Here is a 14,529-nt window from a genome sequence, read left to right as displayed (position 1 = left end):
AAATGTCTCAAATCCTCTGTTATCATCAGACTAATAATTAAAATTTCAACACAAAGTAATACTATGTTTTAGTAACATAAGTGTTAGGCATTAGCCTCTATTTTATCTGTTTCAGTACCAATTTGCTTACACATGATTCTTTTGTCATGGTTAAAGCAAGCAAATACTGTTCTCTTAAGGAATTAAATTTTAGGGTCAATTGGTTCATTGACAATTGAAAATCACTAAAAAATTTGGACAAAAAAATGATGGTCTATATAATAATAATAACTTATTATTTTGCAGTTAAAGGAACATATTATACATATACCAAAATGCAAATGTTTTATTTCAAAGCATAAACTGCATACGTAGCTCAAACAACTCCAACTCAGGGCATGTAGAATCTGATCAAGCAAGCATAAGTTTAAACAATGGAATGGGATTCCCTTAATCTCATAAACTGACCAAAGTCACAATTGGATCAGAATGTCTACAATAAAGAATAGACCTTAGCTATGTCTTCAATTTGATCCAACAACGATATTATATGTCGCAGTGTGACTGATCGATACCATAGTTGATGCAATTGCTTATTGCGGGCACTTAAGCGCTTCTTTGCCTCTGCCAAATCTACTCTTAAGACAGATATACTTTCAGTGGATTCACTGAAGAGCTTCAAGATCTGGAGATAAACAAAAATATTTATCAAACAGAAATTCAGAATGATGGGCTACTAGTTATAATTCAGCTATAATTCTAATTCAGCTGAAGAAATCCGGTTACCATTCAAAGTGTTTCAAGTTCATGAAAAAGAAAATTTAAGAACAAAAAAAGGTTTCAATTATTGTATTAATAAAATGTCCTTCATTTTATTTACGTCTATAACTCCTTCTCAACTTTAAATTCTTAAGATACAAGAAATCCTTGTTAAGATTGTTTCTTGTTTCTCATTTTTTTAACCTTGCATTCCAGATCACAAAAAGAAAGTGTCTTAAGATTGTAATTACACAGAATCAATAAAAAAATTAGATTAAATGGTCATAAACAAGACAGGAAAAAGAAAAATGTAATGGTATATAATATATTCTAAAAATAACGGTAAACATAAGCAATCGAATTAAAAACAACAAATTATGACCCACAAAATGCTTGAAATGAAGCTAATACCGCCATGTACAAAACAGGTTACATTGATAACTAAAAAATATATTCTCTTGTCTTATAACAAACTTTTGAGAAACAAAGAACCTGAAAAATCTTTGAAAATTGAACAAAGCAGCAGCTGTTCTGACAATGATATGAACCTAATATTGAGAGAAAAACTATAGTCTGTGGCAGGATCTATACATACATATAATCATACACCCGGGACTTTCAATGACAAATGACCCAGTTGTCCATAGTTCAATGTATATTTGAAGTGATCACAGAAAACAAAATCTAAAGAAACCTGGGAATAGTTTTGGATAGCTCTGTTGAAGCCACTATGGTAGGAATGTACTACTTCATCCACAACATCTTCAATGATATCACTTTGCTCCTTCAAAAATTGGGCAGCAGCATCACGGTCTTTCGATGTCAAAATATGAACAACATGAGGTAGTGAATCAAAACGAGCAGCAATCCAACATTCATCTATCCTCAAGAGGTCTTCTCTCAAATACTGCATTCAAATGTAGGATTGAGACTCAGATTACCAAGAATAAGTATACAGTGTAAGCATGAGCCAGTACAGAATAAATACCGTAAGTACATAACAACAAAAGCTTCAAAAAAAAATAATTTAGATTCATAGTTTATAAGTTTACAGTCAAGACATCTTTACTATGAATAAAGTTAGAAACAGAAAAGAGAATTTACAGGAAAAGGCCTTTTAGAGAAGTCCAAATTCCAAATCACTATTGGCCAAAGAAGAGCAATTAACAGTGTCAAGCAAATGAGCAGGGGTTTTACTTCCAAAGCTTCTCTATCAGAAGGATTTCAAGAAAAATAGAAATTTTAAGAGATGGCAATGCAAAGAAGACAAATATCAGAGGACCAGAGGGGGAATATAATGTTAAAACAATGACCCTGACACATAAATCTTCATAGAATATAATACATTATCCATCCCTGAATCTTAAAGAAACCAAAAGCAGGCATGTAACATAAATCTGAGATAAATATCCAGAGCCAAACTAAAATGTCTTGCACGGATTGAAACCAATTATGACCTTATTCTTTTGCATCACAGCAGTGTTACATTGCATGATGCCTCTTACTATTAAGATCACGGCTAAACTCCATCTCACAATACCAACTTGTAAGGTGAGGATTAGACAAGTTTTAAAAGCATTAGTTAGATCTTATCTTTAGTCAATGGGATTTCAACCTCATAAGAGTACATATCCGGTTGGCTGCATACTACAATGCTTTCACCAAGCCTATTTGGCCAGTCCCTTCATAGGTAGCCTTTTCCAGGACACTAGCACTCAAATCTAATAGGCCACAATTAAGGAAGATTTCAGCAATGCCCAAGGGAACTTTTATTTTGATTGCAGACATTATCTTCTCCTAAAGCATTAGAACTTTAAATGTAATGAAGTACATCATCATGGAAATTTTCTATAATAATGCCATAAAATGTGAAACAAGAGTTGAAAGAATTTATGACACCATATGATTCACAGGACTAAGAGCCAACTAGCTAGAGAAAAATACAATGCAGGCACAGTAAAGACCATTTATATAATGTTATTCAATTTCTTAAGACAGAGCCCATTGGTTTTAAATACCTTAGAAAGGTTCTTTTAAGCATGAAATGAGAAAATGTCATGGACCAGATTGTTTTACTTCTCTATTGTTTTGGAGCTGCTTAAACTTGGGAAAAGGGAAAAGAGACTTCAAGAAATTGGTTGTTGTGTTTTGTCAAAAGCCAGAAGAAATAAATTGAATACACCCGAAAATTCCTCTTCCTTCTGCCTTTGCAATGCAAGGACTTATCATAGAACACAGTAATTTTGTTCAAGCTAAACTTGGGTACCACACCAAACAAGTGAAAATTTCCCACAGCTTGCACAACTGTTATTGTCATCTACAAGCAATACATGCATTGAATCACTAGCAGAAAATCCCTTAGTCAAGAAGGTCGCTAATCTAATCATGAATCAAAATCTCAAAAGGAACAAAGTAAGGCTTACAGTCCGGAAAGTGGTTTCTCATAATATTCAATGAAGAGCAATTGCTCTTTACAAAAAAACTTAATACCGGAAAATCCTAATTCATGATCAATGATCTTGTACATTAAATAAAAAACATATTGCCAGTCTATTAATCATCCTTATTATGAATTGTAATTAAATCTCATAAGTATGTAATTAATATAGCACAAGGAAATAATATCTACAGCATAGTACAAGGGATTTTGATACTCCCCTCAAGTTGGTGTGTGGATGCCATTCATTCTTAACTTTCCAACAATAGACTAAAATTTAGCATCACTTAACCCTTTTGTCAATACATCTGCGAGTTGATTTTCCAAGGATATAATGGTGCACATATTGTTCCATTATCTAATTTCTCTTTCGTGAAGTGTCTATCTATTTCAAAATGCTTAGTTCATCATGTTCCCTTGGACTATGAGCAATATTTATTGCTGACTTGTTATAGTCTCATAGGCTTCTTCCAATCAATCTTCAGGTCTTAATAGGTGAAAAGGTTTCAAGATAGGTAATCTCATATATGAGTATATCCTTTAGCTACTAACCTTGCCTTATACCTTTCTAATGTCTCATCTTCCTTGTACTTAGCAGTGAATACCACCTATATCCAACAAGATTTTTCCTTTAAGGTAGATCCACCAACTCCCAAGTATTATTCTTTCCTAGAGCAATCATTTCAACTTTCATAGCATTTTCCCTGTCGTTACTACTCAATGCCTCATCCACGAATTTTGGAATGGTGACAATATTTAGATGACTAAGAAAGCTTTTGTAATTACTCGATAATGTCATAAGATGCAAAATGTGACAATGGGGACCTTGGCTTTAGAGTACATAGTCATGTTTTAACATCTTTCCTTACTGCAACTTGAAGATCCTGAACTTCAACACCTAGCATATTTTGTTCTTCATTAATGTCATTATTTAAGGTGTAGGTTAGACTCAGAGACTTGAGGTGATTAAATAACAGGATTTCTCCTTCGTGAGTATACTTGCAATGGATGGGTAACACTCTGAGTTTGTTCTCCAATTATCTTTAGACTTGACAGAAAAGGAGAATAAATAGGAAAAGGAATAGGACGAGACTCAGTAGTTGGTGACGTATTAAACTCAATAGATAGTAGAGTATTAGTGGAACTTAATTCTGAGATAATGAGATGGTTTTCTCTTAAGTGTGATTCTTTAGTCTTTTGGTGGGTAAATGATTGACCAAATAGCTAGCAGTAAAATCAAGTTCTCCCCAATATTGTTTTGGGACATTTTTATGGAGAAGAGAAGCTTGAGTTACATTTATAAGGTGCCCAATTTATCATTTTTCCACCCACTCTTTGGCATTATCTAAATGGACTGTTCTAATGGTTGTCTCAAACTGATTTTTAATCATTTGAATGAAGTTTTTGAAAACTTGGATCACTTCACTTTCTTGTTTCAAGAGAAATGCCCATGATTACTCAAGTGCGATCATCAATAAATAAGCAAACCAACAAGCCCCAAACAAATTGGGAATACTAGATGGCCCTCACACATCACTATGTGTTAATGGAAAAGGAACAACCATTCTTTTATTAATAAAGGGAAATACAACTTGCTTATGTTTTGCAAATTCGCAAATATCATAATGAAACATTTGTATGTCAACTTGTTGAAATAAACTAGGAAATATAATTTTTGGGGTACTGAATGATGGGTGACCTAAACAGAGATAGTAAAATCAGGTTTTTTCTTTATTAGAGAGAGTGATTTCTCACAACAAATACAAAGGAAGTTGACTCTTAGTGTTGTGCATACTCTAGAAGGTAGAATTTATTGTCTTCCTTAACAAGTCCGATCATCTTACCCATTTCCTAATCCTGAAATTGTCAGGTTGTAGGATTAAAAAACACCAAACAATGTAAATCCATTGTAAGCTTGTTACAGAAGTCAAATTAGCAAATAATTTGGGCACATGTAAAACATCCTTCCAAATTAGATTCTAGTTTATCATATTATCTTCTTTTCTAGCAATTATAACGAAAGTTCCATTTCCAAGTACAATTTTTCTATTGCTTGAACAAGGTCTATAAGATATAAACCCAGTAGATGATTGAGTCATGTGGTCTGTGGCTCCAAAATCAACTAGCTTGACACCTTTATAGGAATTTAATGCGTTGCATGGGAGTAAGGAATATTACCTGCAAATGCTAAGGAGCAATTGCCTAAGTTTGAAAGTTTTATTAACGTGTCCAACAACCCCTTTAATTTCATAATCTCCTTTGTGTTAACCTGTTGTAGGTTATGAATAATTGCCTTCAACTGAGCCTATTTATGACATATGAACTTTAGTATGTCCTCCACATTGATTTCCTTTAGGTGTCCAATTTTGATTTGGATTTAGAGGCTTCCCATGAAGTTTCCAGGATTTGTTTTGAGTGTGTTGCGACTTCTTACAATAAGTACACCAAAGGGAGACTTTATTATCCCCTTCAGCTATATCTATTCCTCCTACTTCATTTTCAAATGGAGTGATCTGCCGTTGTCCAACTTTCTTCCCCTTGTTTTGTACAAGCAAGGTTGAAAAGTCAGTTGATTGGGGTTCTAACATTACTCCTCTACAAACTTCTTTTGCCTGAAACACAGCCACTGTCTCATTGAGTGAGGATAAGTCCTTCCCTAAATTCTAACAAGGTCAAACTCATCGTTTAATTGTGTCAGGAACTTGTAGATTTTGTCCTTCTCCATGTAGCATTTGAGTAGGTCAACATCTTAATTACATTTTGCTTCAAATAGCTCATAATGGTCTAACTCCTGCCACAAATTTGTAGTGTATCGGCATACTCCTTGACTAAGTAATCCTCTTGTTTTGTATTATAGATTTGGGCAGCATCACCAACTTTGGAGTAATTTTCTTTACAGTTATCCCATATCTCCTTAGTTGTCTTCATAAACATGTAACCATCACTCACCTCTGTTGTCATGGCATTCCACAACTATGATGGTACAACCACATTTGCCTCGTCCTAAGCAGCAAATTTGGGATCTAAAGACTATGGAGGGTTGTCATTGAAATTAAAAGGTTTGGACAAAGTGAGACCATTTTAGTCATTTTTCCCATTAAGCCTAAGCCTTAGTTGAATATTTTGCAGTTCAACAATACCCAAATTCTCTGACTGGTTAAGGGTTCTCTGAGTATTGGACATTTTTGAGGTTTGAAGTGTGGAAATACAGGCCTAGAAGGAATACAGTGGAATAAAGAAACGGTTGTGGTATTACAGCAATGTAGGCTGCACAGATGAATACAGCGTAAAAAAGAAAGGGGTGTGCGGGGTGTGGTTTTGCAGCATTCCAAGCTGTGCAATATCACACAGGCTCCCAAGGATTTTAGAGTGTTGATATTCAAAGAAAAGTTGTTTCTGATTAATATTCAAAAAAGAGCGATTGCTCTTAAATAGAATACAGAAAACTTAATGACAGAAAATCTAAATATATGATAAACACAATTTATCCCTATAATTCACGACCAATGGTCCTGTATATTAAATCAAAAATATATTGTCAGCCTATTAATCCTTATAATTAAGGAATGCAATTAAATCTCCTAATTATGTAATTAAAACGGCACAAGGAAATATTATCTGCAGCATAAATCAAAAGAGGGTGACACTTACATCTTTATCTGAAGGCAAAGGTAACTCATCAAAAATTCCCATGTCGAGTCTTCAGTGTCACCACACACCATGAAGGTATGGGATTAACTTGTTCCAGCAAACCCACAACTTTAACTGAAATGCGTGAATATAAATTAAAACAAATAAAAAGAAAAGTTAATATTGCTTTAACATAAAAGTCAGGTACCATCTACTAAAAACACACAATTGCACTCAAATAAGAATTCGCTAGACTTTAACTGGAAACGAACCGTGAAAATTCTTAAGCAAACTTGTGTAATATTAAAAACAACACTTCAACTTGCGCACTAGTCTCTAGACAACAAAACATAGTTTAAAAACTGGAATAGCAAAATCAGAAACTTTTGACCGAAAATGATATATGCACAATATAATGACAACTCTCCCCGTCATTCTGCAACAGCCAGAAAACACAGCAACAAATTTCCGTTCTTAAGTAAACATATTTATTTTCAGTGCAGTTTCAGACAATTATTAAAATTCAATAGGCAGCAAACTCCAAATAAACTTAATCCAGCACAGCATTGAAAGAGCCAAACAACAAACGTACAATTACGCATCCTTATTATCATTTCTGTGACGATGTTAACTAAAACACGATTCAACAACTATGAACAGAGGCAGATCCCTGATTTTCGGCTCATACGAACACTTCAGTTGAGCTCTTTAGCAATTCACTCACACGAAACAGACTACGCGGTGCGATAACACAAAAGCATTTGACAATTCAGAGTGAAAAAAACCCAGGAAAAACACGGTAGCAACAATTCGGAATACACATTAAGAGTTGAAAAATCATAGGAAAATGAAGCTCGAAATCGAGATTGAGCGTACGCGGTGAATCGAAGGTTTTGTGAATCGAACCTGCCAGCTGAAGGAATGAATCAGAGACGAACAATTCAGAGTGATGACGACGGAGGGAGGGTGGAGGGCGCGTGAGAAACAAACACTAAGCCTACGGAAAGCAAAGGTGAATTAATATGATTGACTGGTATTAATATTATTTTTTATCTATGACTAGTATTTGTTTGTGTTTTATTTTGTGTTAATAATAAAGAAAACTGATCTTTTTTAAATACTCTACATGTGTTATAATGTGACATTTTATATTACATCAATACTATTCTAACAATAAAACAACATATTAAAATTTCGATGATTAAAAATATACAAAACTATTTGGAGGGATGAAATTCAACATAAAAACTTTTTGGAGGAAAAAGAAGTTTTTAATAAAAGTATTTCAATGATATTCAAAAAAAATTGTAATCTCTCAAATTAAAAAATACAACTTTAGTTCCTCTAACATATTATCAGCTAAAAGTCTTTGGAAACTTATTTTAACCTTACAAATGTATACCATTGTTTTTCAAATTTATGAAACTAAAAATACCTTTTTACAACAACAAAAAATAAAAGAGATCAAAGTCATTTTAAATTTTAAGGAGTAAAAATAAATTAAGGTAAAAGGTATTATTATTAAGTAAAATAAACAAACACTATTCAATTGTTTTTTCTTCAGAATTTTTAAAAACAATATTAACTATAATAAAGTTTACAAACATTATATTATAATAAAACATTGCATCAATTATTTAACTTTTGAATCTTTTCTTAATATTGTCTTATTGACCTTAGTTATAAGATAACATGTATTATGTAAGAGATTTTTTAATATACATTAAATATTAAATAATACAATAACTTAATGAACTCTTGTTTTTATCTTACTTTGGCAAATATTATTATCAGAAAATAACGAATAATAGAGTTAAAAAAAGTGAAAGCATCTCGCACTCATTTATAAAATTTTCTGCACATTTTATCAGTCTATTAAATATGTAATATTATACTGCCTCGAAAAAAAAAAGTTTTAAAAATGCCAAAACGATTTAATTTTGTTAAATTTTAACAAAAATATGTTATATTGACTTTTAAAAACCCTTTTATATGACAGATGAATATGTCATTAAAAATATAATGAAGAAGTAAAATACACTAAATTAAAAAATGCAATAGTTAAATGTCTTAAAAAAATTAAATAGTAGAATTCGTAAAATCACAGTGTGCTATAATTTTGAATACTTTCAATTAACAAATGAATCAATTGAAAACATATATATATTTATGACAGACTTAACTTAATTAAGCCTAATAGCACTGATTAAATAGTAGAAATACATAATCAAATATAATGAAATTTATTAGTATAGTTTGATGAGAGCTTATTGGACATGATAGCGACCTTAAATGTCGACTTTTACTAAAATAGGAAGTTTCAAGAATTACAAACTTTATGGTGAGAGACAATAGCAGAAACTAATTCCTTCTATAATCCTCGCATAACATCAATAGACAATTTACAACATTTCATATACCGACAGATAATAAACAAACATACTACAAAGTTTCTGCAAAAGTTTGCCACCCCATTACTGGATTCAAAACATAAAGAATGAAAACACTATTATCAGGTGGCCATGGTTCATACATGCATAATTCTCTGATCATCTACGATAAATATATAATGAGGTAACACCGAGGCTAAGAATTCCGCAGATTATCATCCCCTTCTATTCGCTGCAAGAGTTCTATTATGCTTCCAGCTTTTCTCTTCGCTCTATCAGTTCCATTTTCTGATAACTCCTGCAGTGCTGCTTCGGCACCGTGTTCTTTTGCTAGTTTTAATAGCAGCGGATCTCCGGTGCATAGTGACCACAAGACGGCGGCAGCATTCTCTCTGTTGCGTGGAGAGCCGGTTCGTATAACCTCAACTAGAATAGGGATCGGTCCGGCCTGACCAATCGCCACCCTGCCTTCATGGTGGCTTGCAAGAATTGCCAATATAGCTAGTGCTTCATCTACCATTCCACCCCCAGCATCCTTCAGAAATTGTATCAGCGGGCCTACTATACCAGCTTTTACAGCTCTTGCTTTGTTTCCCTGATAAATAGATAGGTTAAAAATTGCAGTAGCAGCATCCTTCTTACCTCTGGGAGTACCTTCACAAAGTAACTTTATAAGGGCGGGGATTGCTCCAGCTGCACCTATTTGCACCTTGTTCTCGTCCAGTACTGATAAACTAAAGAGAGTTGCAGCTGCATTTTCTCTAGCCTCCATGCTTCCCTTTTTTAGAACATCTACAATATCTGGTATGGCTCCGGCATTTACAATAGTTCCTTTGTTACTCTCATTGATGGAAAGATTGAGAAGCGCTGTAACGGCATGCTCTTGGGTTCGAGGGTCTGAAGAAGACAACAAATCTACAAGGGGCGGTATTGCTCCGGCCTCAGCAATGCACACTCGATTATCTGCATTCCTCTTAGCCAGCAACCGGAGCTCACCAGCAGCTGCCCTTTGCTGCTCTATGTTGTTACTCGCCAGTTTATCAAGTAAGGCACTGATAGCAGTTCGATCACAATCTGAATGACTGCTTCCACCACATTTCTTTGTTCTACAACTCCCTTGTTTTTTTGGTAGCTCAATACCATTGCTTTCACACCACAAAGCAATCAGACTCTTCAGAACATAGTTCGGGGTAAGGGCTGTGTGGACAAGTGTCTGCTGTGTCTTGGGACAGGTTTTGTGACCCGCATCAAGCCATTTTTGAATGCAAGATCTTTCATATGTCTGTAAAAGGAAAGAAGAATTTCTAAATGATATAACTTACACCATACAGCAGTACCATGTACAAAGACAACGTCAGATTGTACCTGACCAGTAGAGACAATAACAGGATCTTTCATTAGTTCAAGAGATATAGGACATCGAAAATCATCTGGGATCACGGGAGACCTGTGCTTAATTGTTAATTTTTCACATTCACTTGTGTCGACTTCGGGATTTTCTGTGAGCACACAGTCCCTCAGCTTGCTAAGAAGGGATGTGATCATTTCAAAAGAGTCTCCTAGTTCTCCACCATTTGTGATCAACAATTCATGTAATTCACTAGACTCTTTCCTTAGGTCATTTATTGTCCTCAGATGCAACTTCTCAGAAAGCCTTTTTAGTATAGCAGGATCAGGGTCTTTTTCTTTTTGTGCCATTGCCATATCCATGTCAAGTTGTATATCAGCAAATTCTGTTTGAGCTTTAGCTCTTTTGAATTGAGCATGTACCAGTTCAATCTGAAGACAATGAAAATAGTTGTGAAAAATATGGCACATAAGATGCTGCCTTCTCTTCGCCAAAAATATCACCCAGAAATTTAAAAGCACGGAAATCAAATATGATTAGTGGAAAGAAATGATAGGAATTTGAACCATCGTTGAAATGTATATGGTATTGCTGGTCTCCTTCCAATATATGATAAAGGTTTACCTGTTCTCGAACTTCCTCTGATATCTCAAGTTTGTAGTAAGGAATTTCACTCAGCACAGCTTCAATTTTTTCAGTTACTTGTTGGAATTTGTCTGCTGTATCATTCCTCCTCAATGCCTGAGACATGTAAACCATTAATCAGATTAAAATTAACAGTCGGGATCAACTAAGATGTTAGGTGACAAAACTAAACCAGAAGGCATACAGCATCTGCAGATGCTATAATCTCTTGCTCTATGGACACACTTCAAACCCACTTAAGCCCAAATGCAAACTATCACGCTAATGTCACTTGAGCAAATGAATTTATATAGCTTGATCATAATTTCTAAATTTAAGGGGTTGGTTTAGATTTTCTGCATATAAATAATTGTACAGATCACTCGACAGTATGCAAGAAAAATTATTTCTGTCACAATATGGTGTAGAGTGTTCATATCCACCATGAAAAGTGGTTTTTCATTCCTATGCATAGGACCCTCGAAGCTTCTCTTTTCCTTTTTCAGCTTTTTTGCCTTCTCTCATACAAACCATGGCCTCATTCTTTGCTTTGTTCCGGAGCCACCGATCAACTACTCCAAGGGGTGACCACCGCATCTGTATATTGCCTTAAGGTCTCTTCCGTACATCTCATGGAAACTCTTTAGGACACCAAAATCTTAAATGTTGCTTTAGTTCAAGATTTCTCAGACTGTTTTCCTATCTCGACTATTCTTGAAAATTAGTTTACGTTTATTTGGACATTGTGTGCTTTCACCCTTAGTAGTAGTAAAGCATTGACATTCTTTTTTGTTTTGTTTCAAACTTAAATGATGGTTAAGCCTCTCTTTCTCGTCTGATGATGTTGATGGCTTCTGCAAAATGGTTTGAGAATGAAGGTAGATTCTGCTTAAGTGTTTAGTTTGGTTAGATTAACTATTTCAAGGAACTTAAACATAGCAAAGACCTTCCCATTGTTATCAAGACCTCGTCTGTGTGTTACAGGGATCAACTTGACAACTCTTTCAAAGTGTTTGTGGGGCCTCTATATAGCACACACAGTAACAAGCTAGATGCATATGATACATATGCTTCTTCAACTTGAAGGGGGACTGTTTAAGATATATTGAGATACTATCCAATAATTCTCCTGATTCTGTTTCTCTGTTTCCGTGTTTCTTTTTAGTTTGTTTAGATAGTTTGATCATATCATTTAGCTTCCTTAGCTTTGTCATAATGCCTAAACTTCAGAAAGTGTTTTAGATTGTTTGTACATAAGAAATTCTATAAATGGCTTAACGACATAGAAGAGACATTTTTCCTTCGACCTCTTTACAATCGCCTACAAAAGCAAAAATACACGAAATTCAACCCTTGGAAAGATTCACCAAAACCAGAAAGCCATACCTGATATAGCTTGCTCCCTTGGTTGACAGACTTTAAAAGGGTCTTAGCTGAATCCAAAGCAACCAAGAGAGACTCGAAGCTCTCGAGTAGTTCATCGCTGAGGAACTCATCACTATCTTTCAATTCCTCAAAGAGAGGACTCAGAAGCTTCACCCTGCGAACCAAATTCCCATACACCCTCTTGCAAAAGTTCTGACACTCTGGCAACCCAGAAATCTCCTTGATGAACTCAACCAAACGACCCAAAACCACGCCTTTCGAGCTCTCGCTCCCGCCCATGTTGAGAAAAAGTCAAAGCAGCAAACTCTGACCACAAGATCGAAGGTGCCTATGAGCTGGGAGGTGATTGATGGTACCCAGATGAGGGAATTACGGGGAAATGATCGAAAAAGGAAGAATCACCGTGGAGAATTGAAGCCCACCTATACCATGAGCTGAAAGAGAGTATTGCGTTTCGTTGCTTGAGAAAAAAATGAAATTGGCAGATGGTGGAGGATGAAATGAAAGTATAGTAATCGAATTGAAATGGGAATGGTTGACCTTTTCGGAAAGGTCTTTGCCTGGTTCATAGGTAAGAGGTGAGACAGCAATCATGAGAGAATCAACTATGGTCTCTCTGTTCTTACGCCAAAATGTCTTTTCTTTTAATTTTTACCCTCTGAAATTTAGAGTGCTGTTTTTTAAAAAAAATAAATTAATTAATAAAACAAATCCTGTGACACTCAGATATTTAATAAAGAATAAGAAATTTCTTGAAATTTAATAAAATTATTAGAATATTGAGGTGATGAAATTTTTATAACTTATAAAATGTTGTCTTTATGTATACATTCAAGCAAATTTCCACGAATTAGTTTTTAGGATACATTTCATGAATTTCGTACATTTTTTATTAGATGAATAAAATACAAAAGTGGCGTATAAAAAATAAAGTATAATAAATAATAATTTATAATTATATTAATTAAGACAAACATTATATTGATTATATTAATATTGATGATGATTATAGTAATTACAGTAATATTATATTATAAATAAAAATTGATACGATGATTAAAATGATAGGATATTAAATAGTAGTTATAATAATATTATACAATAAATAAAAATTTATATTGTGAAAAATTAAAATTAAGAATAATAAATGATAGGATATTGAACAAAATATTTGATTTTATCTAATTCTCTTATGAAAATTTAGAAAGATAGATTCATTTTTTTCAAAATATATCTAGGTTGGAATGATAATAAGTAATAAATTTGGATAGAATTAGTTTTTTGAATTCTAGTGAAAAAAAAAGGTGAAAATATGAAAAGTGAAATAAAGAATTACTCTTTCCAAGGAAGACAACCCACAAGATAGAAAAATCTTTTTTATACAACTAAAGGTTCTTGAATCACTCAAAAACATAGGAGAATCACTCTCACTAATAAATAAAACTTTAATATTTTTTAATAAAACTCAATTGGTATTCATTTGATTAGAATGGTTTAAACCATTATAATTAGAAAAAATTATTAATTACATTCCACTTAAACTAATAATTATCCCACTAAGCTAATAATGATCCACTAAGTTATAATAATGATTTTAATAAGCTAATGATTGTTTGTAACTAAAAATTGTGGTAATAAAAAAGTCACATAAAAGCATTCAGGCATGCATGGTCTCCCAAAGGCTAATGATTAAGTTGTCAATTAGGCCCTTATTAAAATTTGAAATAAAACCAAACTAAAACCCATGAATTGATTAACCCATAACATAATTTAGTCAACTAATTTTATAAAAGATTTGACCATTAATTAAACAAACTAATTACTTAAAAATGGGCGCATTCCCATCATTAGTTGGATTCACATCACCCTCTCAAATTGGTGGTGACATGGTCATGTCTAGTTTATCTCTTAACAAGTTGAATTTTGTATCAGTGAGAGGTTTAGTCAAATAGTCTGCAATTTGATCAATAGTAGAA

The 14,529-nt window shown here is 33.6% G+C and overlaps 2 protein-coding genes across 4 annotated transcripts in view; both read right to left on the bottom strand.

Moving 5' to 3' along the window:
• The window catches only part of LOC108326049 (exocyst complex component SEC8), a 28,077-nt gene extending 20,229 nt beyond the window's left edge, over positions 1–7,848 (bottom strand). For 2 of the 3 annotated variants that reach the window (XM_052874967.1, XM_017559289.2), the window contains exons 1-4: positions 7,712–7,848; positions 6,827–6,940; positions 1,433–1,645; positions 491–664 (exon numbers count right to left, since the gene is read on the bottom strand). In XM_052874967.1, coding sequence (XP_052730927.1) covers positions 491–664; positions 1,433–1,645; positions 6,827–6,868 — 429 coding nt within the window. In that variant the 5' untranslated portion in view covers positions 6,869–6,940; positions 7,712–7,848. Of the gene's footprint in view, positions 1–490; positions 665–1,432; positions 1,646–6,826; positions 6,941–7,681 lie in introns of all 3 variants that reach the window. The other variant, XM_052874968.1, reaches the window with a different exon arrangement.
• Positions 7,849–9,198: 1,350 nt separating this feature from the next.
• Positions 9,199–13,194, bottom strand: LOC108326467 (U-box domain-containing protein 14). Its single transcript, XM_017559990.2, has 4 exons — positions 12,554–13,194; positions 11,168–11,284; positions 10,561–10,974; positions 9,199–10,477 (listed from the first exon to the last, which is right to left on the bottom strand). Exons 1-4 carry the CDS (start codon positions 12,830–12,832, stop codon positions 9,392–9,394), a joined length of 1,896 nt encoding a protein of 631 aa, XP_017415479.1. The 5' UTR covers positions 12,833–13,194; the 3' UTR covers positions 9,199–9,391.
• Between the last annotated feature and the right edge of the window lie 1,335 nt (positions 13,195–14,529).

The sequence above is a fragment of the Vigna angularis genome, chromosome 3 (genome assembly GCF_016808095.1).
Source record: "Vigna angularis cultivar LongXiaoDou No.4 chromosome 3, ASM1680809v1, whole genome shotgun sequence".
NCBI classification, from domain to species: Eukaryota; Viridiplantae; Streptophyta; class Magnoliopsida; order Fabales; family Fabaceae; genus Vigna; species Vigna angularis.
Note: the sequence above shows the minus strand (reverse complement) of the source record. Positions and strands in the feature narration are given on the sequence as shown.

Excerpts from the sequence above, each read along its gene's own strand:
- LOC108326467 (XM_017559990.2), bottom strand. The coding sequence starts at position 12,832 with ATGGGCGGGAGCGAGAGCTCGAAAGGCGTGGTTTTGGGTCGTTTGGTT. Across the intron at positions 10,975-11,167 it reads CAGAGGAAGTTCGAGAACAG|ATTGAACTGGTACATGCTCA; the intron begins GTAAACCTTTAT and ends CATTGTCTTCAG. Across the intron at positions 10,478-10,560 it reads TTATTGTCTCTACTGGTCAG|ACATATGAAAGATCTTGCAT; the intron begins GTACAATCTGAC and ends TTCCTTTTACAG.